Below are 27,902 nucleotides of genomic sequence, written 5' to 3' on the forward strand. Positions count from 1 at the left end.
GGGGTGAAATGCCTGTGTGCCTGGGCTCCTTCGGAAGGAAGGGTGGGATCTAAACTCGATAAATAAAATATAAATGATGTTAATCTGTATTTTAATGTCACATGAAGGAGGGACAGTCCCCACAGCCAGAACAAAGGCATATGGAGTGTCTTGTTCACGGTTTACCCAAATTGGATCTTATTGTGGCTGAACAGTGAGCATTGTTTCATTTAAACAATGGTTTGTTAAAGCAAGTAAAGATCGTAAACGTAAAGCTTGGTCTTGGTTTATACCATAGCTTAAATGAAGCACAGTTTGTCATTTTCCAGACAATGCTAAACACAGATTTTTTTTCCAAGTAAAACAAATCTCACAGAGATGAGGGAAGAGCACATAAGTCAGACATGTTCGCATAATACTAAACTACCACTTAGCATTATGTCAGAACTGGGCCTATGTATGCCGTAATTCTAATCACTATGGTGGCTTTGAGCAGTCACACACAAAAAAAACATAGTTATTGTCTTGGAAATGAGCCTAGCTTCTACCTTTGCTCTTAAAGCAGGTTGAGATAGGTTAGCGAAAGGAATGCAACAGTGCAACGGCAGCAACGTTAGCAGTGCCAGCGAAACCAATTAAACAGAAAGCCAAATACATAAAATTCTAAAAATACAAAAGAGCCCAGCCTCATTTCCTCCTCCAGGGACCCGAGAGACTGCCTGAGCAAGAAGGTCTTGGCTAATAAGATAGCTGTTGCCTTCCAGAGACCATTCTCAGAGGCCCACTCATCTCCACACGCTCCTCTTCATATCCTCTGCACCTGTTCCAACAATAGGTGTGGAGAATTTGAGGAGGCCCTGCTGCTGGGAAGATGAAACTCATGAGAGGGGTTTGGCTCGGAACATACTGTGAACTTCGTGCTATTATCTCAAAGGGAAGAACATTGAAAGGGGTCGGATAATGCATACCGGGTCTCCCTGGGGACTGTGTGGCGGTGGAGTAAGAACCGCTTTGTCTGTGGCTAAGAATAGCTTGTGGCGCTTCATGTGTTGCCTCACGAGCATTTTCAGTAATGTACAGATCTATATTTTAAGAAATCATATACTGTACTTTTCGGTGTATAAGACGAGGGTTTTTTCTTTTAAAAATAACTTTAAAAATGAGGCTTGTCTTATACATGGGTAGTGCATTGGGGCAATTGGTTGCAGCCACAATCAGGAGATTGTCAGCGTTGATTGGGCGTTTGAGTGGTGGCTGCAGCAATGGCTGCTGTCTATTGGCTGCCGCTGTGGCAATTGGACGGGTGAATTGCGTCTGGTGGCGGTGAGGGGGCATACGATTGGTGCCTTTGGCAATGCGTGTGATCATGCGGGTGAGCGATATTCAGCAGCCCCCCCAAAAAAGCTGAACAACTGTGGGCATTTCTCCCCCCCCCAACAGCTTAACAACTCTTGTTAAGCTCCCCCCCCCCATTTTCTTAATTTGGAGTCCCAAAAATAGGGGACATCTTATACACAGGGGCATGTTATACACGGAAGAATATGGTAATGCGAAGATTTTGGCTGTGTGTGTACACACTTCCCCTTCCATGGTATTGGGATTCTCCCTGCAAAAGAAATACAGTGGTACCTCAGGATGCGAACGGGATCCGTTCTGGAGCCCCATTCACATCCTGAACAGAACGTAAGACGCAACTGTGCATGCACGGATTGCGTTTCACCTCTTCCGCACATGCGCGTGATGTCATTTTGACTGTATGCGCAAGCGGCAAAACCCGGAAGTAACGCGCTCTGTTACTTCCAGGTCGCCGCAGAGCGCAACCCGAAAATACTTATCTTGAAGCGTAATTATCCCAAGGTATGATTGTAAACATTTTTTTTATTATTTTACTGGGAAACCTCTAAGTGCCAGTTTGTACAACTATAAAACAATGAACAGGGTGGTGGTATAATGACTACTGCAATCAACACAAGATAGTTTGCTCAAGGACATCGTCCTCTTTCTTTGTTCCTCCCTATGGAAATGTGCAGATGGGGTCAGATTTAAGTCGTTTGCATACGGTCTTCTCTTGTACATTATTTACTACAAAGCTCGATGACGTAAGCGCTTTAGCAATGAAATTTCAGATTACCATAACGACGTTCCAGCACTCAACCGCTGGTATATCACAGGTGCCCCTTTAGTACTGCGTTTGCAATTGTTCAAGAAAAAAAATCTGTTTTGGAAAGAGAAGAAATGAGCACTGAACTACTGATAACATTACAAGTGAACTCTTTATTTACTGTGTTTGCTATTGTTTAAGATAAAACCTATTTGGGAAAGAAACTACTTGTGCCATTTTTATGGACGTTTATTGTTTGTTTACAGATAGCTGCCTTGGTGATATTACCTTGCGTCAATTGCGGTTTGTACAACCAGCAGACTCAATTGACAAGGATTTTCCTGGATGGGGCCATGTCAAGCTGAGTGGGTTGGGGTGTTGCATGTCTGAATGCTTCCCATCTGGGTGAGATGTCAATGCATTGAAATTGTTAATGTGTGGGAGAAGGGATCAACTGGCCTTCTGCTATTTTGCTTTGTGCAGAGAATTTTTGGCGCTGGGGTACGTTCAGATATGTAACAAGGACACAGCTGCAGCTGATGTCGTCATTCTGATTCTGTTGGTTTGCAGACTCTGGGCCTCATTACGTAATCTTGATACCATCTTCAGCAAAAGGGATGAAGGACAGACACAGGACTCTAAAACAGCAGTGTTTACCACTCTAGGCTTCAGTTACGTGCCATCATTATTCTTAAAGCAGGAATAAACCTGACACAATATATGGATATGGTTTTATTGTATGATGTAAACTGTTTAAAGAGCCACAGCAATGTTCTTTAACAGAACTGGAGGAGACCTAGGGAAATTGTTAACCCCCAACATGGGCATTAGTCCACCATGATTTGTGGAATGGTGCTTCACATTTACTAAAAATCTGTCATTTGTATACTTAATACTTTGCTGCTGGCAGGATGTGTTAGAGTTTTCATCGCTTTTTCTTCGAAAAAACATAATATCATTTAAATGCAATCCCTGCCACTCCTTAGTATTGACATTCACACCAATACTTAGTTGAAATTTTCAATTATTTGATTTATTTTTGGCACTCCTTTTTAAGGAAATGAATTTTGCAATTTGCTTATGTCAGAGCACCTGCGTATAACTGCATGCGAGGATCCCTAATTTGATACCAGCCCTTGCTAAATTCGTGACTTGGCACCATGACGTGTCACAAACGCTGGCCATTTCTGTCTGTCTTTGCGGCGGAGATCGGAATTGGAGATTGCGCTTTGAGGATTAGGCTTGTCTCCTTGTATTTAACTAGTTACGTGCTAGTATTTAAATAGTCTTTGAATGAATGCTGTTCATGTATTCTCAACTCTGAGCTTCGTTCTGTTGCCGGAAGTGGCATTTTTATCCATTTCCTGACCAGTAAAATATGTTTGCTTAGTGATACAACGCAAACTATTTCTAAAATATTTTGATGAGAGAAGGTTCTTTTCTAAACTTTATATAAAATATGACTGTGACGGTGATTGCCGGGAGGATGGCAAGAAAAGTACAAGGAAAGCTGCCATCTTTCTCTCCCTAGTTGTTAACCATGACAATTATGATTCCAGCTTCTGCCCATCATAAACAGTGATGTACAATCTTATAGGACTTGGCCAGTGGACTGTCTTACAGTGGCTGAGAGCAGACATTAGATTATGTGGTGTTTGGTCTCGTTTCCAAGTTATACTTGGGTATAGTCCTTGCTGGCATGAAGATACAGTCACTCCTCATATTAGCATGGGTTCATATGTGTACTTTTAGGAGTTTAAGATAAGTACAGAAGACTTCACAAGTGAAGTGAAGTACCGCACTTACCTGAACATATTGGCACAATGCAACCTAATCTCCTTGGGGAACTCACTTTTTACATCCATTCATTGTGAGTGCTTTCTGCTACTCTTCTCCTTTCTGCTTCCTGATTTTTAAACGTTTACGAGGCCATGAAGTGGCCCATCCTTTTGTCCCACGACAGCTAAGTTTATTTGGTGAGGGAGTTATATCAAAATCGTTTTGAAGTCCCAGGTATATTTTCTTCATACAGTCATGCCTCGGGTTGAAGTTGCTTCAGGTTAAGCCTTTTTGGGTTGCGCTCCGCGGCGACCTGGAAGTAATGGAGCACGTTACTTCCGGGTTTCACCGCTCACGCAGACGCTCAAAATGACTTCACACGCGTGCGCGGAAGCAGAGGTACCACTGTAGTAAATTTTATCCCCATCACAATATGGGTCACACATGTTCATCACTGTAACGTCAGGCAACTTAGCTTTTGATACGACTTCCTTTTAGGTCAGAAGTGACTACGTGCGGCTGTTTGAGCTTGGTACCTTCCTCCTCATAATACCAGGCTCCCAGATTATAAAATAAAATAAAATACAACAAATGCAGTGTGCAGTGAACACTCAAGGTACTGGAAACATGGAATGCAAATAGAAGCTCGGTGCTGTACAATGATTCTCATTTCCTGGTTCATGGAGAAGCTATTTTAAATGTCCCCAGATTGCTGCCCATAGAATCAAAGGAGAGATCCAATATTTTAATATAGCTGGGCTTGCCGGTCCGTCTTCTCCACCCACCTCTGCTAAAATGTAAAGGAAACCCCACCCTTCCAACAAATAGCTCAGCGAGTACTGAGCATGCTCAATGAATATTTCAAGTGGCTTAGAAACACCGCATGAAAGAATGCCAGCTGGGGGAGAAGAAGGGCGGGGGGGGGGGACAGGTCACACTGCCTTTCTCAACATTTAAAGGCCATCTTGGTTTTAAGAGACCAGGCGACGCCATTCCCAGGACTGCGATGAGACTCCCAGCTGCTTGGTTTATTGCCGCCTGCTCGAGTTGAAAGCCTGAATGCTGTGACAGAGCACAGACACGCTGTTTATATTGGCCTGATAACGATGGCATACCAGTGGGCTTTTTGTGTGGAGCGCTATTAAAAATAGCTGTCTGCTGGCCTTGTGTGTCGTAGAAAGAGACCACCCTGGAGGCAAGCGGATAGGGAAATCCCACTTCAGAGGGATTCAGGCTTACGCCTTTGCTAATGAAGATACAAGTGGTTCCGCCTTTAAATTCTAAGGCAGGAGGGTACAGAACCCAGATACTGTTATGTGTTGCTTCTAGTCTATATAACAAAACACCTGATAATCATTCCATGTATCGGGCAGCAGTTTGGGGCTGTGTGGAAAGTGCATAGCGGTACAACTTCACACCGTTGTATTGAATAATTACTTACTTATTTATATTTATGTTTAAAGACACATCCAGTGCTATGTGATAAAGATGTACAGTGGTACCTCAGGTTACATACGCTTCAGGTTACAGACTCTGCTAACCCAGAAATAGTGCTTCAGGTTAAGAACTTTGCTTCAGGATGAGAACAGAAATCGTGCAGCGGCAGCAGGAGGCCTCATTAGCTAAAGTGGTGCTTCAGGTTAAGAACAGTTTCAGGTTAAGTACGGACCTCCGGAATGAATTAAGTACTCAACCCGAGGTACCACTGTACATCTGAATGAACAGGAAATTTTGAAACATTCTGCTTGTAACTGAAATGATTACAATTGCGCGTGAGACCTACAAAGACTTACAGAATGAACAAATCAGACCTCGATCAGACCAAGGGTCTGTCTTCCTCTGTAGACTTATCCCCTCTTACAAACAGGGCTTGCTCCGGGCATTTGGTAATTGGAAACTTCCTGATTTTGGACTTGGAGGCTGCATGTAGGTGTCAAAGCTAGTGGCCATTGATAGATCTGTATGCTGTGAATTTAAATAACCGTTTCAAAAGCCATCTAAACTAGTGGTCATCAATGCTGCTTATAGCAATTTATTCAAAGCATTAACTGGACCCTATCGTCTGTATTCCCTTCCGACTGTCTTGAATGTTTTTTTCTGGCAATTTATATACTGCTTCATTACAATATTTTCTAAGTGGTGTACAAGTACTCAGTTTAAAAAAAAGGATAAAAACCAGATAAATTGTTTGTTTGTTTGTTTGTTTGTTTATATCCTACCTTTTTCTTCCAAGGAGCTCAAAATCATGTACTGCCAGTCAATTGCACTGAATGACCAAGTTTGTGGAGGGTGTAATTTTTATCTATTTATTTATTTTTCTGAATAGGAGAAGAGCATTACAACTGCATCTCTGCCCTCCATAAATCTATGCGAGGCTCCGATGAGAATGCCTCTCTTTACTGGCTTGCCCGAATGCTGGAAGGCGGTGAGGATCCGCTCTACGTAGCAAGAAGGTTGGTAAGGTTTGCAAGTGAAGACATAGGTGAGTTACTTAAAGCAGACTAGTTTTATTGTCTTATTTGCTTTTTAGATACTGCTGTGTGCAGCTGTGTTTTCAGAGACGATAGGAGTTGTGGTCCACTGGTGCCCCAGCCCTGCTATAAAAGAGTTCATTTTAGTACGCCCTTGGGAGAGGGTGGCAAGGAACAGAGTCAACTCTCGCTTACTTGAAATTGGAAGGTCCTTCTAGCCGTGGCTGGGCAAGCCTCTGCTGACTGGCTTGTAAGCAAGATTTGGGAGGCTCTATGTAGAGTGGACATGGGTGGCGCTGTGGTCTAAAACACAGAACCTAGGGATTGCCGATCAGAAGGTCGGCGGTTCGAATCCCCGTGACAGGGTGAGCTCCCGTTGCTCGGTCCCTGCTCCTGCCCATCTAGCAGTTCGAAAGCACGTCAGAGTGCAAGTAGATAAATAGGTACCGCTCCGGTGGGAAGGTAAATGGCGTTTCCGTGCGCTGCTCTGGCTCATCAGAAGCAGCTTAGTCATGTTGGCCACATGACCCGGAAGCTGTATGCCGGCTCCCTCGGTCAATAAAGTGAGATGAGCGCCACAACCCCAGAGTCAGCCACGACTGGACCTAACAGTCAGTGGTCCCTTTACCTTTATGAAGAGTGGACCCCTAATTGAGTGCATTCACCTCTTCCTCACTGCTGTCACTACTTGCTCGCTCTCTTGGCCTCAAACTGTGTAGCTATCCAGGCAAAGAGGGCACGGAGAATTTTGCTTCTTCTTGCCTAGCTGTCCATACTCACTTGCTTGGAGGGCACAAGTGAACAGATAGCAACAGAGAGGGTCCAGTGGGTTCCAAGAGTTTGTAATGGGCCCTCTCCCGACAGCGCCAAACCCCTGACAACAGCCCTGACATGACAGTTGGCTTAAGGAATAAGATGGGCACTGTATGGAGTATTACATTGCTGACCGTGATGTGTTTTCTAAAATGTAATTTTTGGTTGTAGGATTGGCTGATCCCTTGGCGTTAAACCAAGCAGTGGCTGCTTATCAAGGCTGCCACTTCATTGGAATGCCAGAGTGTGAGGTAAAGTTGGTATAAATTTACTTCTATAATTGTCAGCATCTCAACCACTAAATGTTGCCTGTGAATCCTGGAAGACATGCTCCCTGCTTTGCAGGCCTTTTCCCACCTGGTCTGGGAGGGAGGGATGCAGACTGACTCCAGCTACAAAAGCTGAGATCGCTGGACAGACTCTTGGGCTGGTGTATTTCTTAGTGGAGGCTGTTGCTCTTGATTTTAATCTTTTGTGTCTTTATTTTAGATCTTCTTGTGATTTGTATGAAAATTGTTCGGTTTGGTTGTTTATTAGTACTTTTGTCATGTTGCAGTTACGTGGTTTTTTCATGTTGCAAGCCACCTTTAGCATGGTTTGAACTGAAAAGGAGGCATACAGACAAAAGTTGTGTATATGTTACTCTCACCTGCCACTTTCAGTTTCTTCTGTTTTATCAGTCTGGTTGTAATTAGGCATTGGCTACCGACTAGTTAATAAAACCTCTGTTGAGGGAGCTGCAGGGCTATGGGCCAACTTTAAGGTTTTCCTATTCTCTGAACATATAAAAACCCAAAACAACCTGGAAGCAGCGGACTTAAAAAGATCATCTTATTCCTTATATCACTGCTCAGTCTTTGCGATCCACCACAGAAGCAAGGTCCCAGTGTCAGATTGTCCTCTACAAGAAATTGTGCGTTTTGTGTAGTGGGCTTAGGCAACTCTCTAGCTAATGAAATCAATTTGGCACCATCTGTAACGAGTTTTAAATCCGTTTATCTCAGAAAGCCTTACAAAAACGCTTCGCCGTTTTTTAGTTTCTCTTGTCACATGACCCATTTTGTACTCCAGTTTCTTCAGTGCATTTTGATCTTTGTTTTTGTTGTTCTGGGTTTAATTTGAGATTTTTGTACAGGCACATACACTAATGGCCAGAATTGTGGAAACCTTTTGGGGAAAGTGTATTTCTGAGGTTTGATGACTCATAACACCACTTTTTTGGAGTAATCCCATAAAATTATGTATCAATGGAAAGATAATTTAATGAAGAATGTAATGCAACAAAGTTTGTTCAATTACCTGTCAAATTATCTATCAAAAGTTAAAGCCAAATAACCAGAAAAAGGAAGTACAACTTGCTTAGGTTGAGATGCAGTAGGTTTCCTTCATTTGAATGTAGCCAGTGAGCATGACTGTTTAGAGTTTCAGTCAGGTATTAGGAACCATCACACCTCAGAAATACGCTTTTCCCAAAAAGTTTCCACAATTTTTATCACTAGTGTACATTTGAATAAGTGTGTGGTTTGGAAATGAGTGAATAAAAATAAAATGAATTTTCAGTTCATCTGAGGACCTTACGGTTTCAGTTTCACTGTGTTCACATGACCCATTGTCAGCTGCACGCTGTGAGTGACACTATAAACCTGTATGTGGGAAAACTTGGGCCTTGCTGAACTTCACTCTGGGAAACAGGGTGTCAGACTATCAGAGGCCAATTCAACAGGAGTCTTCTTATATATTGTGTTCTTCTCTTTATTAGAAAAGATACCTGGCGGCCTCAGTAGCAAGCCTTCTGAAAGCACGTCGGATTATTTCAGTCTATTTTTCTATTTTCTCTTTCGTTGTACAGGTCTTACTGGCGCAATGCGTGGTCTATTTTGCCAGAGCACCAAAGTCTATAGAAGTGTATGGCGCTTACAACAACGTCAAGGCATGTCTGAGAAACCACCAGGGACCTCTTCCACCTGTTCCTTTGCACTTGAGGAACGCACCAACCAGGCTCATGAAAGACATAGGCTACGGCAAAGGTTATAAATATAACCCAATGTATAAGGAACCTGTGGAGCAGGATTACCTGCCTAAAGAACTGAAAGGGGTCGATTTTTTTACACAACAAAGAATGTGATGACCCTACGTGCAATGTGGTGGCCAGCTTTTTCCTGCCACACACACACATGCACACTTAAGTTTAATTTTGCAATAATTTCTGTTTTAACTCCGCCATGTTATCCAGGCACAGAATTATGGTTTTGTGAGGTAAAATATATCAGAAGTTATGGACTTTGTGTAGAAAATGGATGTCCACAATCTGGTTTACAGTTGTACATGTTTTAAAATCAACTGAAATCATTGGACATAAGAAAACATATCTAGGTCAGGCAAATGATTTTTAAAAGAAAACATTTGGGACACAATCTAGCCTAGGTTAGGCACTTGTTCTATACTGAATGCTCCCAATTAAATCCCTTAAATCACTTTAAAAGGGCCTGCTTCATGCCGCGGGCTTGCTCGAAACTGTAAAAGGACTAGGTTAAAAGAAAAAAATCTGCATTTCCACCTTGATATAGAAAAAGTAATATGACGGGAATTTAACCCACTTGCCAGATTATTTTTGTTACTGTGAAATTTTGTAAATAAAGGTTGATTTAAAACTTTCTTGGTGTCTTGTTTTGTTGAAAGTCAAGATCAGTTTATGGTGGTGTGGTTCTTAACACTATTTTAGCTATTCTGCTTCCCACTTACGCCTCTTGCCTCTGAGCGCGTGCCATTCTGTTGCCAGCCGAAACTCCACATGAGGTTGGGGAGAATTCATTTTCCATAGCTTTATGGATGCTTGGCAGATTTCAGTCTCGTACACCTGTTGCGTTGGATTGCTGTGGCCCTGTTCTGTGCTATACATCAGTAATTCCCAAACTCGATAGTGAAGCCCAAAGCATTCATGTGGAAGGTGGAGGAGGCTGCCCATTCTCTCTCTGCATGATTTACTGCTCTATCTTGGCTTCTTTTCAGTCAGCACCTGCTTTTGGGGGGGGAAGGAGGGAAAGGTTAGGGAAAACTCTTGCTGTGTCTTTGCATTGGAGAGTATATTTTTGATGCAGCAGAATAATCATGTCCTGGAATGGGGGCTGCTCATTCTGTCTCTGTAAGAATTGCTGATCTGCATTTACTTCCATTTATAATGCATGTTCAGAATAATGAACAAGGAGTCCCAACAAAGCAGTATGTCAGTCAGTCAGTCAGTCAGATTTTCATCGTAGCCAATGGCCACTAAAATCTTACACAAAAAACAAAGGCCACAGTCCAAGAGTAAATTAAAACATCTATTTTCAGTGAAAAGGCAGGATATTTTTCCTTACTTTGTTCACTCAGAGTGCCCCCTCTGGGTTCCTGTGTGTGTTTCATTTTTAGCTGATTTAATACAGATTTGTTTAACATTACTATTTTTCTTCTTTAAATAATTCCTACGTCCTTTTATTGGTAGATGGCTTGAAACACTTATTAGCTGCCTCCATGTTTCCCTTAGCGGCATAAAATGGGGTATAAATATTTTAATAAAGGGGCTTTTTAGGGGGGGTGAATGCACAGTAAAATGGTGCCTCGGGTTAAGTACTTCGTTCCGGAGGTCCATACTTAACCTGAAACTGTTCTTAACCTGAAGCACCACTTTAGCTAATGGGGCCTCCTGCTGCTGCCGTGCCGCCAGAGCATGATTTCTGTTCTCAACCTGCAGCAAAGTTCTTAACCTGAAGCATCATTTCTGGGTTAGCGGAGTATGTAACCTGAAGTGTATGTAACCTGAAGCGTATGTAACCTGATGTACCACTGTAGCTGGATCTCAGAGATCTCCCGAAAATGCCTTTTTAGTTTTGGAAAACACCTATTATTTTCTGTTTTTTTTTTTAAACGATTTAGGGTAGCCTTTGCGAACCAGGAACCCCTCAAGAGGCTTGCTGCGCTGATGGCTGTTGTTAAATTTATACGCTGCCCGTCCTCTCAAAGGAGCCCAGTTGTAGTCCTGAACATCTGGAGGTCTGGCAAAGGCTGCTTTAGCAAGCTGGTTCGTTGTACTCTTACTTCAAGCAGGAACAGGAGATTGGATAACCGTGTGCTGGAGAGATTGGCATCTGAGGAAGGGAAGATGACTTGAGATATAAGCCACAGTGGATGGACCCCTACCAAGAGCTGACAGACTGGAATCCTGTAGCATCTTCTGCGGCCAATTGCATCGTTTGTTCCCACATTTGTTGTTGGGCTGGTTCCTCTAGCCAGATCTATTGGCAAACCGAAAGGTGTTCTCTGTGGGTCGAATCTTGGAGCCACGTCATGCAATTGCAAGAAGTGGCAGGGATCACAGATTTGTGTGGACTGACATACCTGTTTTTTCCACTTCTTAAACTGGGCTCTGTATGCTAAATACACCACCCAATCCAGCATACTTACTGCAGAAATCATGGTAGTCTGCTCATCACTATGTGCTTCCACGGTGGTGGTTTGTGTTAAAAATTGCCTCCAGATTATGTTGAAGAAAGTTAAAATTACACAAAAGGGGGAGATAATGTACAAATTGTATGCATAGCCTTCCTTGTGTGCTTAATCAATTCTGCAGCCCCATAGCTGCCACCGAGGAACCGAAATATATCAGCGCCAAAATTCTGCACTGTGAGAGCCAGTGTGGTGTAGTGGTTAAGAGCAGTGGACTCGTAATCTGGTGAACCGGGTTTGATTCCCTGCTCCTCCACATGCAGCTGCTGGGTGACCTTGGGCTAGTCACACTTCTCTGAAGTCTCTCAGCCACACTCACCTCACAGAGTGTTTGTTGTGCGGGAGGAAGGGAAAGGAGATTGTTAGCCGCTTTGAGACTCCTTAGGGTAGTGATAAAGCAGGATATCAAATCCAAACTCTCTTAAAAAATGACATCTGCAGCAAACCTTTTTCCTTTCTGAGCGTTTAAGCTGATATTTTATAATTTCTTAACATTACTAGAGCTCCTTCTGTCCACACAGTGGTCCCAGGCCTACAACCACTTACAAAACAGAAATGTAACGTGTGACATCATAGAAACTTCAGTTGTTTCCCTTTAAGCCAAACTTAGATTCAGGAAGGAGACGTCAACTTTCTGGTAAGCACCCAGAAGTCAGTGTGGTGTATAAGGAGCCAAGCCATCTAAATTTCATGGATACTCAATTTGGCCTGCTTGCACTATTAAGCATCTGGAAAACAACACACTCTCACTGAGCATGCGCCACGGCTTAACCCAGGTATGTAGCATTCTGCTGCTAGTAACTTGACCTCTCGCCGCCTCATTTTTAGCCCTTTTTAATTCCTCTGAGGACACACTTGAACTTTGGCCGGTCATGTTGTTTTCTTCCAGCGCGAATAAAAATGGGAGGTTACAGAGCGTGCCCGTATCATATCCGATTTCAGCAAACTTTGCGTCAAAAGGCCAAATGTCCTCCTCATAACTTGCCTCGTCAATAATATATTTTTTTAATTGTATGCACTGTCAAAAAGCGACGGAGCAATGGCAGCTGGTTTCATCCTTGCCTCTAGGAACTCGCAGTAAGTGAGCTGTTAATGTTCAGGGTTCTGCTGTTTTACTCCCAAAAGGCGGTGGTTATGTTAACTCAGCCATCTTCAGCCTGGGGAAAGCCTGAAACATCTGGAGGGGACCATGGTAGTAAAAGGAGTATTAACCAACTTCCATTCCGGATTTGAAAGGTCACCTTAAGCATACACAGGCATTGTACTAGACTCTTGTCTTTCCATTGTGTGATATCCAGTGTTGTACAATAGGAGATCAGTCTCTCTCTCTCTCTCTCTCTCTCTCTCTCTCACACACACACACACACACACACACACACACACACAGCCCCAGCTCCAGAGGATCCCCCAACTTTCAGGAACAGATTTGGAGGATGCATGGGGGGGGGGGGGTTGCAGCTGGGAGCAGGAAGCCCCATTCCATGAGGAAAAGTCTGTTCTGCATGTGGGCAGATGCAATCGGATGCCTCCAGGGGAAACAGGCAGATAAGTTTGGATAACTAAGAAATTGTAGAATCAGCAAAAGGCTCAGTCAAGGTTTGTTAATTTCCTTTCAAACTAAAAGACTGCTTTGCTTAATCTGTGATCCTATGAGCTATTGTGCTGAAGGACAATAGTGTCCTTCACTTTTAGTTTACTAACCAAGCTAGAACACAATAAAACCACCCATGTTTGTATAAGCATATAAAAGCTTTAAATACTCTTTAAACGTGATTCAAACATAGAAAAGTCATTTGGTTTAAATATGGATTACTAACCCAGAACCCAACCCATATAGCTTACTAATTATATACTAACCCAGATCCCAACCAATGTTGCTTTCACAGCAGCACATAATCCCTCTCTGCTTCTTTAAACCCTAATTTTGGCCTTCTATTTTGAATCACATGATCCCAGCTCTTGAAAATTCTGCAACAGTTCAGCCAGCCTCTGCAGTTTCACAACTCTTCAACCAGCCACGATCGTTTTTCCAGCCAAGTCGTTTGTCTTCGGTCAGTTGCACGTGTTCATCTTTTAGCTATGCATGTGAAAAGTTTCACCTGTGGCTTTCTGCACATTGATCTGCTCTTAATGGCACAAAAACGGCTGCATTTTTCTGACAATTTAGCAAGCCTAACAGGGACTTAACAACCTATGCCACAAAGGCCTTAAAACGGACACAGAAGGAGTGTTCATGCCATTCCTTGGGCTTGTACCCCAGCTTTGCCTCTCTCCTCCAACACGTATTGTGGGAATGTTCAGGGATGCAGGTGGATATATTGTTTGATACTATCCCAGGCAATCACCAGGTGTCATCTTGGGCTATGTACACAGTCCTGCATTTACCCTGCATCCAGTACACTCCCAGCGCTGGTTTAGGGACACAGGTGGCTTGCTTTTCAGAAGGTTGCCGGTTCGAATCCCTGCAATGAGTTGAGCTCCTGCTGCTCTGTCCCAGCTCCTGCCAACCTAGCAGTTCGGAAGCACATCAGTTGAAGTAGATTAATAGGTACCAATGTGGCAGGAAGGTAAACGGCGTTTCCGTGTGCTCTGGTTTCCGTCACGGTCTCCCGTTGCACCAGAAGCAGTTTAGTCATGCTGGCCACATAACCCAGATAGCTGTCTGTGGACAAACACTGGCTCCCTTGGCCTAACTGCCGCAACCCATAGTCGCCTTTGACTGGACCTAACCATCCAGGGGTCATTTACCTTTAACCTACCTTACTTAGGAAGCAGAGTACACACGGCAGTAGTCATAATTCATACTTACCCGGTCGTTTCCTATGTAGAACTGTATTTTGATGCATTCCCCCCTCCCAAAGAAGCTTCAATCCAAATTGAGAAAAGCAATTGCCTGTGTTTTAAGTCAGTAATGCATACATGGCCCTGCCACAGATTCTGACCATTGCAAGTGATCTTCTAGAGCAGCTCATGCATTGGGTGAGAACTGTCACTAACGGATTACTCCAAAATGCATCGTTTTGTGTTACACTTTTCTTCAGCCCCTGAAGCTTTTCCTCCTACTTTCCCTCCCCCTTGCAATAAAACAAAACATGTATTGAACCTAGGCAGTCTCCAAATGTCATCTAGGTGACCTGTCGCATGTCCCAATCATGCGTTCCACAGAATTTCTTGGCACAACGCATTAAGCTAAGCCGGATTTGCAAGGTGCCAGACTCAAATGTGTAACAAGGCAAATATGTTTGCAGAAACGTGATAGTGCTTCTTTGACAGAAACTGTATGAGCCATGGAAATTGGAACTCGGATGAACAAAAAGCTAGCACAGTGACTAGGGCCCAATTGCCAGGGGAATTGAATCCAACTAGTAGAAAGTCCATCACCTTGCCAACAAAGGTCCGTATAGTTAAAGCTATGGTTTTCCCAGTAGTGATGTATGGAAGTGAGAGCTGGACCATAAAGAAGGCTGATCGCCGAAGAATTGATGCTTTTGAATTATGGTGCTGGAGGAGACTCTTGAGAGTCCCATGGACTGCAAGAAGATCAAACCTCTCCATTCTGAAGGAAATCAGCCCTGAGCGCTCACTGGAAGGACAGATCCTGAAGCTGAGGCTCCAGTACTTTGGCCACCTCATGAGAAGAGAAGACTCCCTGGAAAAGACCCTGATGTTGGGAAAGATGGAGGGCACAAGGAGAAGGGAATGACAGAGGACAAGATGGTTGGACAGTGTTCTTGAAGCTACCAGCATGAGTTTGACCAAACTGCGGGAGGCAGTGGAAGACAGGAGTGCCTGGTGTGCTCTGGTCCATGGGGTCATGAAGAGTCGGATACGACTAAACGACTAAACAACAAGTAGAGAGTCACAAGTTTTACCATTCCTGCAATTGAGGGTTGGGCTAGGACTCAGGAAAACTGATTTTAAATCCCCAATTAGATATAAATCTCGCTGGATAACCCAAACTTCATCACTGTTTCTCAATGCATCCTACTTCACCGGACTGTTGTGACAAGATAACCATGTGACGTGCTTGGGATTCGTTGTAGGGAAAGGGAGCTAAAAATGCAAGAAATAAGAGTTTAATGCTGCATCAACCACAATTAAGTATGATGAATGAGGCTAGCAACTAAAATATGTGTGTGTGCTTTAACCTGTGCAACTAAACACTACAATGCTCCGAAAACTCTCACACACAGCCATGGAGCAAGCTGTCAGTAAGACTTCAGTGCTTGCAATAGTGAGCATGTTTGAATTTTATTGCGAGCAACAGGCAGTAGGTGGAGCCCCAGGGCAGGTTAATTGCGGGCTGCTGCTTCTTTTCAGACTTTCAGCTGAGCTGAAACACTTTAATGGCCCCTGAGAAAGGTAGCCAAATCCCTTAACCTGCAAGAAGTGGGGTGTGCGAAAACAAGCTGCTTTCACACTACAGGGTTGGTGGTATGTCTTGGGGCCCTAACAGATCCAACTCTGTCACTTGGTAGAACGAGGCAGCCCCTCAGGCAGCTGGTTTGGGGTATCATCACTGGCTTCCATGATCCTTGGGATCTCTCTCTCTCTCTCTCTCTCTCTCTCTGTGTGTGTGTGTGTGTGTGTGTGTGTGTGTGTGTCTGTCTGTCTGTCTATCTGTCTATCATCTATCTATTCATCATCTGTCTGTCTGTCTGTCTGTCTGTCTCATGGTATGCCCTGGTAGCAGGCTGTGCTCAGGATGCTGTCTGTGTTTGCATGTGTGCAGAAGATAGATGGGGACCAATTACCCATTTAAAAAGGTAATGGGACCCCTAACCATTAGGTCCAGTCGTGGCCAACTCTGGGGTTGCAGCGCTCATCTCGCTTTATTGGCCGAGGGAGCTGACATACAGCTTCCGAGTCATGTGGCCAGCATGACTAAGCCGCTTCTGGCGAACCAGAGCAGCGCACGGAAACGCTGTTTACCTTCCTGTTGGAGCGGTACCTATTTATCTACTTGCACTTTGACGTGCTTTCGAACTGTAGCACTGTGTGGAGGGATGATGCAAAATACAGCTAGAGCACACTGTAGTTGGCAGGAGCTGGGACTGAGCAATGGGAGTTCACCCCGTCGCGGGGATTCGAACCGCCAACCTTCCGATCACAGCTCCACTCGCATCCCCAAGAAGAAGATGATGATGATGGTGATGATGATTATATTTATGAATAGCTTTCCATGAAATATCTCAAACTGATTCCACAGTACAAAGAATTAAAACAATTCCACATTTATTTTAAAAAACCATTTCAAATACAGTACAAATACAGACTAGGAAAAAGATCTCCAGACTGGACATAGAATATCAAATGCAGACTGGGAGTAAAGCTTACCCTCAGAAGGCTCTCTCTCTAAAGGAAGCCTATTCCTAAGCATTTTTTATCTTTTACTGTAGGCCCTCATTGAACACTTCTTGAAGCAGATGTCAAACAAATTAGTGTCTATAAGAAGAAGCTAACTGGGGGGCGGGACCTTATCAGGTTTGAGTATAACAAACAAATTACTGGAGCTGAATCAGCAGCATGCTGTGATAAATAAAGATTGAATAATTTCCCCAAATTAATCCATATCCAGAATAGACAACATTCCTTCTAAAAGCCAACAATAATAATAATAATAATATAAGAACCAAGGAAGGCCATGGGCAGGATTCCTGCACTGCAAGCAGTTGGAATGTCCCTTCCAACGCCACAATTCCATGATTCTATGCATCTGAGAAAAACTAAAACAAGGAAATAAACAACAGTATGTTGTCCATCAATTTATCCGGTGCAACCGTTTATTCTACTTTTCATGGAGAAGCAAACCTGCCAAAGAAAAGTACACTTCTTGTTGGGTTGTGGCGGATAAAAAACAGGAAGGGGTGGTCAGCGTTGAAATCCTCTTCCATAATATGTGTAGAGGTACATGTCGTTGTAATAACAACAGCAGTTGCTGCCGCCGCTTCTGCTCCCTCTTCATTCACTTCTATAAATGACTTGTGAACAATATGGGACACATAGAGATTACGGGCTTCTGACATTCCAGACAAATCTGCCTTTCTGCTGTAGAAGATATCCAGCAGTCCCAACTCTGCCAAGTCATTGTTGAGGTTATAGTTCTCCTCCAGTTTAAATTTAGGCAGATGCACATAAACTACAGTGTTTTCCATCTTTGCCGGGTGTGTCCACTCTAGGAGCTTTCGTAAGGTGAGGTGCTTCTCCAGCTGCAATTTAAGGAGGGAGAGAGAGAGAGAATTGAGCATATTGCTGCTGTGCCGCTTGCACTGCAACTACAGGTTTTGGCAATGTACCATTTGGAAAGGTTATTTTAGAGGAAGAAAGGGGGGAAACCAGAAAGTCAGAATTACCTGTTCCAGACCAGTGGAGCTATCCTCGATATCATCAGGCAGCAGGATCATCATGCTAAATTCTTTTCCCTCGTAAGGAAGTTCTAGCACCCGACACCTACACTCAGGAATGTGCCCTAAAGGAAGCTTCTTTTTCAGAAACATCATATTCACCATCTTCTTTTCCTTCTGGATAGTTTTTTTTAATATATAAAAAAAATACACAATGGTCATATAAAAAGAGAATGCAAGCAAAGACTTCCATCTTTATTTTATTTTATTTTATTTTATTTGCAAGAGTTCATACAGAGAAGGAGGATCTTGTAAAAAAACCAAAACAAAACATATTAAGAGTGAAGCTGTGCTTTATACCACGGCAGAGGAATCCTACTTGGAAGAAAGTCAAACTGAATTCATTGGAACTTACTCCCAGGGCTAGGTGTCCACAGGATTGCAGCCGTTAACAGCATAATCAATTTACAGCACAGCTGATTGTTCTTTGGCAAGGCCAATAAAATAATGATAGGGAAATGCTGAAACAAAGCCTATTAGTCATTTCCAGTGCTTTGCTTTCAAGTTGACCAATGGAAAACTGATCCAGGAAGTTCAATAAAATGCTTGCTCTTGGTTAAAATTTGATGGGGGGAAATGTTTGCAATCATATAAATATCCAGAAGTGTGCCATTCACAATCTGCTACATCTAGTCACGAACAAGCAACCTTTTATTTGTTTGATTGTGCGGTGTATCCAACTAAGCTCTTCTAAGACTCAGCTATACAGCTGCAAATAAAACATTTTAAATGTGTTGTAAAGTGCATTATACAAATGTGACAATAGATGGCGATGGTGAACTATGACAAATTAAATATCTTTTTCAAAACCATTTTTAAAAGGCATTTTCACAACGTTATTTTTTATGTGTCTAGATTCCACCTAAGAGTATTAATTTAGTAATGTCCATTAATGTTAATAGATCTATCCTTAGCCTGACTAACTTCGATACAACCCAACAGCTCAATTGAGCTCATGTGATTCAGTGGTACTAAGCCTTCCACCCCTGATAATTCAACCATTACATATTTAGCCCTATATATACCTTGTACATATACATATACATATACATATGTATATATACCTCTGGCTCGCCAGAGCAGCGATGTCACGCTGGCCATGTGACCCGGAAGTGTCTCCGGACAGCGCTGGCCCCCGGCCTCTTGAGTGAGATGGGCGCACAACCCTAGAGTCTGTCAAGACTGGCCCGTACGGGCAGGGGTACCTTTACCTTTATACCTTGTACATTGTACAAGTTGGAGGTACAAGAAAAAATCTTTATAGACTAAACGTTCAATTACCATATTCAGTCTAAAAGGCATCTCCATAGTGAATTTGTCTTGAAACTTCTCTGCCCAGTCGGCTCTGAAGTAGATGGCATTCACCAAAACCAATTTCGTGTGTTTATCAATTGAATGCTCAGGTAACAAGTCACAGATTTTACCTTGAAGGAAAAGTTACATAACAAATTATCTAGCTATTAAGAGCCAATACACACATGATATTATTATTAGAGGAGTAGGGTTGTGCTGGAGTCACCCTTATTTTGTTCAGTCCCCAAATTTACCCTTTCCTTTTCATGGATGACCTCTTTAAAATAAAATTATTCATTTGAAATAGCAAATTGATGCTGTGCACAGGAGAATTGTATGTCCTCAAGAAACCTCCCCCGATCTCAAGTAGTTTTGCACTTTGAAATAATTTTTCATCTTAATAAAGCAATAAATGAACGAATAAACGAAACAGGAAACGAAAGAGGAGTGGTGGCACTTGTTCAACCTAACAGGGCTGGTTTTACTCCCTGGCTGTTGACAATTACCTGGGTTTTTGGGTTTTGGCTCAGGTTTCTGTTGAATCAGGAACACCGAACTCAAACTGGATGCCGTCAAACTGAAGGACTTCCATTTGGAAGTCAAGTATCACATGTGTCCCCATTCACACAATAAAGCAGGTGCGATGTGGGAAACCTTTGGCTCTCCAAATGTTCCTGACCTACAGATCCCATTATCCCTAGTCATGCTTCTTGGGCTGCTGGGAATTGTGGGTATGCAAAATCTGGAAGGCCAAATGTTCCCCAAACATGCTATGGAGATGACTCCTTGCCAGATTTCTCTCAGTACAAAGCAGTCCTAAAGGTTTTCTACTTTGCCTGGGTAAGGTTAAATAAAGTGTGAAGAATGGTCTTACTGGATCATATTTAGTTGAGATTTCGGTTTCCAACAGCAGCCAGCCTGCTACTTCAGTGGCATTTTATTTCCAGAGCAGTCCCATTCATCTCAAAATTTAATCCCATGGTGTTCACAATAGATTCTTCCAGGTAAATGTGCACAGAGTTGCAACCTTGGTTAAGCTGCTGTTCCCGACAGTGAAGGCTTCTACAACACAGTCTCTTAAATCGTGTGTGTGTGTGTGTGTGTGTGTGTGTGTGTGTGTGTGAAGGGGTTTTAATTCACTGTTGTTGTTTTTTGTTGTTTTTTTAATTTTTTGCCACGGCTGCTGAAATCATGGCAAATGAGGTTGACAAGCAATGGAATATACTGCAAATTGCAAGAGAGAGAAAAGTGGTGTTGGCTGTTCTCCTTAGTAAAAGATTTGGAAAGCTGAGATAAGAACATTCCAAGAGCCACTCACCTTCAGTTTGGTCCTTAACCCACTGGTTGATTTGTTTTCGTGTATTGTCTGAATTATATTGGAAATCCACTGTGGCTAACTCAGCTCTGTAGAACTTCTGAGTGCCAGCCAAAAAATCCTGGAGAAACCATAGAGGATAGCTGTCAGTGGGCAATAAAACCTTTTAGTCACCCAATGGATTGGAAGATGCAATTAATCCTCCCATTCCGGAATGGAAAGAGTAATTATTTTATGCAGATTATGAAAGGAACTGTAGTTAATCTTACTCCGAGAAGACCCACTGAAGTTAATGGGACTGTCTAAATGTTGGTTCTCTTATAATCTAAGGAACAGATAAAGAACACTGAGAAACCAGCAATAACCTTCCTACCGCCACAAAAAATAAGTATATTCTGGGACAATACAGCCCTGTAGAAAAGGCCTACACACAAGGACGTTCCTTCAGTAATAGTGAACGGATTGTGAATGCGCACCTTCCAAGACTGGTCTGCATTATATTTAGTTATGGCTGAACTGAAACCTTGGACAGAATGTTCATTAGGGGAAGTCTATTTCATGAAATCAAGATAATGTCAATAATAAGGATTATAAACATGATGAATTTTTAGATGCATCCAAAAATGTCAACCACAATAAAATTGGTATCTATATCCCAGTGGTGGCAGAGCCAAATAAATCTAGTTTTTCTCCCTTCCCTACAAGGCACAACACTGATTCTGAGGAGAAGGAGGCTGATTGGAAGTGCCACTCCCTTGTTAGAAGGCAGGCAGGTGGGGGCTGGATGAGGGCAGACAGGTTGGTGGAGCACGGACTGCCCCATTCATCTCAATGGACCAGCTTCCACTGCCCTATCCTTGTTGGAACAGCAACATTTGTGTGTGCATTTTTTTAAAAAAGCATTCAAAGAACAGATGTTTTAGAGTGGACCTATCAGCTCACTGGACTGCAACACACAAAGTCACTTTGTTTGAATTTATTGAAGATTCAACAACCAAGAATAATTGTATTGATGAGTTCATTAAATAACAGAGTCTAGAACCCCTTTCTCCACCCTGCTGACACCCAGATATTTTGGACCACAAATCCCATCACCCCTGGACCAGGTACACCCCTGTACCTGTCTGATTCTTTCTGGAGGGTACCAGATTGGGCAAAGCTAGTCTAGGGTAATAGAAAGCAATTCTGGTGGCCAAGCAAGTTCTCAAAGTTCCTTTACAGTCCAGCAAGCAACTTACCTGCAAAAAGGTGTATGTCTTTTCTCCGTACAGCCTATTAGCCAGCTTCAATATATAGGGTGCACTACTCCTATTAATCTCAGTACTGAGTGCCTGGAATCTTGAATGAAGGTCTTCAACATCATCAAAGTGAAATGTCTGCATGGAAGAAAGAAGTTCTAAGTCATCAGCACGACAGCCATTTAAACTGATGCTGATTAAGAAGCACAACAAACTTTCTGGTCTCCTAATGACACACACAGAGACATCACCTTGCCAACAAAGGTCCGTATAGTTAAAGCCATGGTTTTCCCAGTAGTGATGTATGGAAGTGAGAGCTGGACCATAAAGAAGGCTGATCGCCGAAGAATTGATGCTTTTGAATTATGGTGCTGGAGGAGACTCTTGAGAGTCCCATGGACTGCAAGAAGATCAAACGCATCCATTCTTAAGGAAATTAGCCCTGAGTGCTCACTGGAAGGACAGATTGTGAATCTGAGGCTCCAATACTTTGGCCACCTCATGAGAAGAGAAGACTCCCTGGAAAAGACCCTGATGTTGGGAAAGATTGAGGGCACAAGGAGAAGGGGACGACAGAGGACGAGATGGTTGGACTGTGTCCTCGAAGCTACCAGCATGAGTCTGACCAAACTGCGGGAGGCAGTGGAAGACCGGAGTGCTTGGCGTGCTCTAGTCCATGGGGTCACGAAGAGTCGGACACGACTAAACGACTAAACAACAACAGCAATGACACACTCAGAGAGTACAGTACAGTTGCCGTGTGGCAGAATCTTTGTCAGAGAAAGGATTACTGCATTTAGAGTTCTTTTAAAAGGGGAGGCAGCTGTATAGAACTTTTACTAATAGAGATACAAAAGGAAAAACTGGGGACTCTCCGAAAGCTTTTAAGTGTTATAAGGCATGGCCTTATTCAAAGCGGCTTTCGGGGGCTAGGAATAGAAAAAAAATAAATGACAGGGAGTGGATAGAGGGGAGATGTTAACTATAGTTACAAATAAATGGGGCAAATATTCTGAAATAAATGAAAACTGTTGCTGTTTTATCTATTTGAACGCGTTGTTTTGTTTTTACGTAAGTGTTTGGTTAAGCCAGAATTATTTATTTATTTATTTAAAATAATTTTTATTAAAGTTTTTTTTTGGTTTACAAAAGTAAAGTCTTTTTTTACAGATCAGTTACATTTGTTATGAGACATTAGTGTTGAACACAGCATAAGGTTGGGAAAGATGTGGAGGGAGAGAAAGGGTGGTGACGAAACATATTCTTTTTTTATAGTGTACATGTGGGGTTTTGTGTCAGTGTCAACTGGGTAGGTTCTCTTTCAATTCGCTTGTTACATTTCCTTGGTAGTGAAAGGAATTGGGGGAGGCCAAGAGTGTAGTTGATTGGCTGCAGTGGGGTTAAATTAATTCATTAATATTAATTTTAGTTACTGTCATTTTCCTCGTTTATCTTACGACAGAATTGTTATTTATTGGACCTATTTATAAGATTTTGGTAATGATGGTCGGCTGGAGCCTGCCCTACCTGGCCCTCGCTCCGCCCCCCAGCCAGCAGCTGATTGGCTACCTGGGGAGGGGCGGAGAGATGGTCTGCAAGCCAGGTCGCAAACTCCGCCCAGGCTTTGATCTGGCCACAGTGATCCATGAGACGGTCACCTCCAGGCTTGACTACTGTAATTCGCTCTACGCGGGGCTGCCCTTGAAACTGTCCCACAAACTCCAGCGGGTGCAGAATGCTGCAGCGAGGCTCCTCACGGGGTCTCTGCCATGGGAGCATATTCACCCAGTGCTTTATCAGTTGCACTGGCTCCCGGTGGAGTATAGGGTCAGGTTCAAGGTGCTGGTTTTGACCTTTAAAGCCCTTTGTGGCTTAGGGCCCTCGTATTTACTGGACCGCCTCTCCTGGTATGCCCCACAGAGGACCTTAAGGTCCATGAATAACCATAGTTTAGAGGTCCTGGGCCCTAAGGAAGTCAGACTATCCTCCACCAGGACCAGGGCCTTTTCAGTGATGGCTCTGACCTGGTGGAATGCTCTGTCCCATGAGACTAGGGCCCTACAGGATTTAACCTTCTTCCGTCAGGCCTGTAAGACAGAGCTATTCCGCCTGGCCTTTAATTTGAATTCAGCCTGATCTTTTATTTCCCTTCTCTTCCCTCCCCCTCTCCTTTTATGAAGATTACCCGCTTTGAGACCCCACAGCTAATTCTCCCCTGGCCCCCTCGCTGGCCCAAGTAGGACTTATTCAGCCAGCTAGCCCTGGTGACGATCTAATCTTTATTGGATGGATTTCCCCCCAAATTGATTTTTGAACTTCTATTGTTATTCATGCTTTTATACTGTATTTTATGCTGCTTCTATGTTGTATTATAATTAAGTGTTTTAAATTTGTTGTTAGCCACCCTAAGCCTGGTTTTCTGAACTGGGAAGGGCAGGGTATAAATAAAAATGTATTATTATTATTATTATTATTATTATTATTATTATTTAATATTTTTTGATATCTTCTTATACGCATCTGAATCCAAACAAAACCTTCTCCTACTATGTGGGATATTGTAAATGTAAAGGGTTTTAAATGATTTCTAATCAAACTTTCTTAACAAAATAGCCAGAAATCTGTATAATAGCTGTCACACAAAAAATAGAAATAAAAGCTTTGCTGACCTTTGAGAGTTGTGCTGCTGTGTTGCCTTTGGTCCCCAGGAAAACCATAGCTAGGGCAATAGATATGCTAAAGGGTGAAAAGAAGATGTTGCCTGTTGGGTTGGATTCGTTGAACTTTTGGAAGAGATCAAGGGCAAAATGTGTGTTTGCATTAGCCAGTTCATCCATGGTGAAATTCTGAAAGATTGAAATCAAATGAAAACTTCTGTTATGTTGTTATTACATATGACTATTGACAAAAACACAAAGGGTGCATAAAGCATATGTGGTGGTTACACTAAATCTCTCTCTCTCTCTCTCTCTCTCTCTCTCTCACACACACACACACACACACACACACACACACACACACACATATATATATATATATATATGCTTTCGTAGATTTTCACGGGTACAGGAATGCAGGTTTTGGTGTCCTCGGGTATCTTCCCGTGTAAAAGTTGGGGTGTCTAGGCGACGTTTCGACGAGGTCTCACTCGTCATCTTCAGGCTGGTGCTTTCGGCTTCTTGTTACTGGAACAGAGCAGGATCTCAGTGTTTGAGTTCCTATAAATACTGTTGAGGAGGTTCTGGGCAGAGAGGAAGTTCCCAGGCTAGTGTGCCTTTTCTTCTTTTGTTCCTTAATTGCTTGAGGGATATCTTGAGTGATTTCTTGAGTGATATCCTGAGTACCACTTAGGTGGGTCATTAGGTGTGGATTAGTTGCTAAAGCCTTTGTGTCTTGACCTCTTGAACTTTGTGAAGAGTTTTTCTGAGAAGATGGGTGTACTACATTTAGTTGTGCTCTGGCTTGGCTTCGTGTATAGGGGCGAGCTGTGGTTTTGTGGCCTGTGCCAGCCAGATCTGTGTAGGGATTGCAGGGGGGTGCAGCATCCGGAGGTTTATATATATATAAATTTTTTATTAAATTTTCTGTTTTACAATTTCCAACAAACATTTTACATACTTTAACATATCCAATGACTTCCCTTCTTCTCTTTCCATGGTTCATTTTGCATATCTTACATCCCTGCATATTTTACAATAACTATTCCAATCGGTTGTCCACTATTAACATCCATCTACAATTATTTGCTCTGTTGAATTTATCTTAATGCAGGCAGCATTTTCATACTAAATCTGGTCTTTATTGAGCGATTATTCTGTTCCATTCATCTTGGTCAGTTTATGGGGATTCCATTAATCCTTTGTTCATGCTCCACTTTTCAATGTCATTTTCCCATTGCACACAAATTCTTTTTAAAAGTGGCTCTGTTGCACTAGGGTAGGCAGAGTGCTTTGAACTAATTTAGCTGTGCAGACCTAATTTTCTCAGTCTGCTCTTGTATCCCTCCTGAAAAATACTGGCAGTCCAGAGGTTCATGTATAATAATCTCTCACGCGGAGTCGCTTGGCTATGGGGCGATCCTGTGCAACTGCGATGTTGGTGTCTAAGCACCACCATTTGATGACCAAAGCCTTTCCTCACCAATGCAATTAAGAGCTTTGCACATGCATTTGAGACATTCACATACCACAGCTGTGTGCAGTAACACCACAGGGAAGCAACTAGGTGTTTGTGCTGCTTCCTATTCCTAGGAAGGGGCCCCACTCCAAATTCTGTTAAAAGTTAATAAATTCCCAAAATTCTACTGTGACCACTTAGGACAGGGGTCAGCAACCTTTTTCAGCCATGGGCCGGTCCACCGTCCCTCAGACCAATGGCGATGGGGAAATGGACTATATTTTTGGGGGGAAATATGAACGAATTCCTATGCCCCACAAACAACCCAGAGATGCATTTTAAATAAAAGCACACATTCTCCTCATGTAAAAACACCAGGAAGGCCCCACAAATAACCCAGAGATGCATTTTAAATAAAAGCACACATTCTCCTCATGTAAAAACATGCTGATTCCCGGACCGTCTGTGGGCCGGATTTAGAAGGCGATTGGGCCGCCAAAGAAGAATACGAAATATTTCCTCAGGTTAGTCGCACAGGAACAATCAAGCTTCTTTTTCTTCTTTGGCGATCACTCGTAGCTGAGTAAGATTGTCTTCCATGAACGCGGTCTTAACAGTGAGTCTGTAAGTGACTGTGGAGGCCAATTCTGGATCCACACGTCCTTCCACATTGGGGACATTGGTTTTTGGGTGGACGTTGATCACGGTGTGGATTTGCCAAGCCTGCCTTCCTCTTAGCACGTTTCTCCCTTGTGTCCTGAGTTTGTGCGTCTTCAAAGCCCATGACACCTTTGGTAAAGGCTGTTCTTCAATTGGAGCACTCGCAGGCAAGTGCTTTCCAATTGTTGGTGCTTATACTACATTTTTAAAAAAATCTGCCTTGAAACAGTCTTTAAACCTCTTTTGTTGACCACCGGCATTACACTTTCTATTTTTAAGTTCAGAATAGAGTAGTTGCTTTGGAAGACAATAATCAGGCATCCGCACAATATAACCAGTCTAACAAAGTTGATGTTGAAGAATCATTGCTTCAACACTGGTGATCTTTGCTTCTTCCAGTATACTGGTATTAGTTTGCCTGTCTTCCCAAGTGATGTGTAAAGTTTTTTGGAGACACTGTTGATGGAATCTTTTAAGGAGTTGGAGATGGCGTTTATAAGTGGCCCATGTTTCACAAGCATACAGTAAGGTTGGTAGTACCATAGCTTTATAAACAAGCATTTTGTTTCCCTGCAAAAGTCCTGGTCCTCAAACAGTCTGCACTTCAATCAGGAGAAAGCTGCACACACAGAGCTCAGGCGGTGCTGGATTTCAGCATCAGTGCCACGCCAACCCTTCTGACAGGTGAGTGCCTCGCTGCAGTTTTGCTCCCTATGATGGCAGCGTGGACTGGTGCAGTGCTGGATTACCAAACAGGCAGAGCAGGTGCCCAGACCCCACGCCTTTTCGGGGCCCCACGACAAAAGATAAAGCATTATTGATTTGATCTCAAAAGAAAATTGCAATCAAGTATTAGGAGATAATTTGCGAGGGAGTCCCTGAGATTTTGACTGCCCTGGGGCCTCCACAGGGTTTGATCCGGCACTGGGCTCGTGTGGCGCAGAAGAATTGCACGGCGTCTCTGTTTACGGCACTTACCTGGCTGGCCGACAGGAATAAAAGTCCTCGTAGCTGGTCACTGCTTAAGCAGCCCAGTGGGAGAAAGCAGCTGTGGGACGGCAAACTGTTAAGTGGTTGGGGTTGGTCTGGGGAGCAAGCATCACTCTCTCCAGAGACCTGGGAAGGCTGAGCTGTATCTCAGGTGCTGGAGGGCAGGCAAAGGCCACTGAGGGAATGGGGTGGCTTCACCCTGGCAGGTGTGGCAGCAGGAATTTGGGGTAGAGGAAATGCAATACTAGAAAGGGAAGGAGG

General features: G+C 43.1%; 2 protein-coding genes across 2 annotated transcripts in view; one reads left to right on the plus strand and one right to left on the minus strand.

Annotated features, from left to right (window-relative positions):
* WRNIP1 (WRN helicase interacting protein 1) overlaps positions 1 to 9,798 on the plus strand; it is a 46,477-nt gene extending 36,679 nt beyond the window's left edge. Inside the window, exons 5-7 of the mRNA XM_028737860.2 lie at positions 6,186 to 6,341; positions 7,315 to 7,394; positions 8,993 to 9,798. Coding sequence (XP_028593693.2) covers positions 6,186 to 6,341; positions 7,315 to 7,394; positions 8,993 to 9,268 — 512 coding nt within the window. The 3' untranslated portion in view covers positions 9,269 to 9,798. The remainder of the gene's footprint in view (positions 1 to 6,185; positions 6,342 to 7,314; positions 7,395 to 8,992) is intronic.
* Positions 9,799 to 16,843: 7,045 nt separating this feature from the next.
* On the minus strand, positions 16,844 to 27,897 carry LOC114601379 (leukocyte elastase inhibitor). Its single transcript, XM_077933316.1, has 7 exons — positions 27,630 to 27,897; positions 24,545 to 24,721; positions 21,876 to 22,013; positions 20,641 to 20,758; positions 19,311 to 19,453; positions 17,979 to 18,146; positions 16,844 to 17,834 (listed from the first exon to the last, which is right to left on the minus strand). Exons 2-7 carry the CDS (start codon positions 24,710 to 24,712, stop codon positions 17,421 to 17,423), a joined length of 1,149 nt encoding a protein of 382 aa, XP_077789442.1. The 5' UTR covers positions 24,713 to 24,721; positions 27,630 to 27,897; the 3' UTR covers positions 16,844 to 17,420.
* Between the last annotated feature and the right edge of the window lie 5 nt (positions 27,898 to 27,902).

This window comes from Podarcis muralis, chromosome 8, assembly GCF_964188315.1.
Source record: "Podarcis muralis chromosome 8, rPodMur119.hap1.1, whole genome shotgun sequence".
Classification (NCBI taxonomy): Eukaryota; Metazoa; Chordata; class Lepidosauria; order Squamata; family Lacertidae; genus Podarcis; species Podarcis muralis.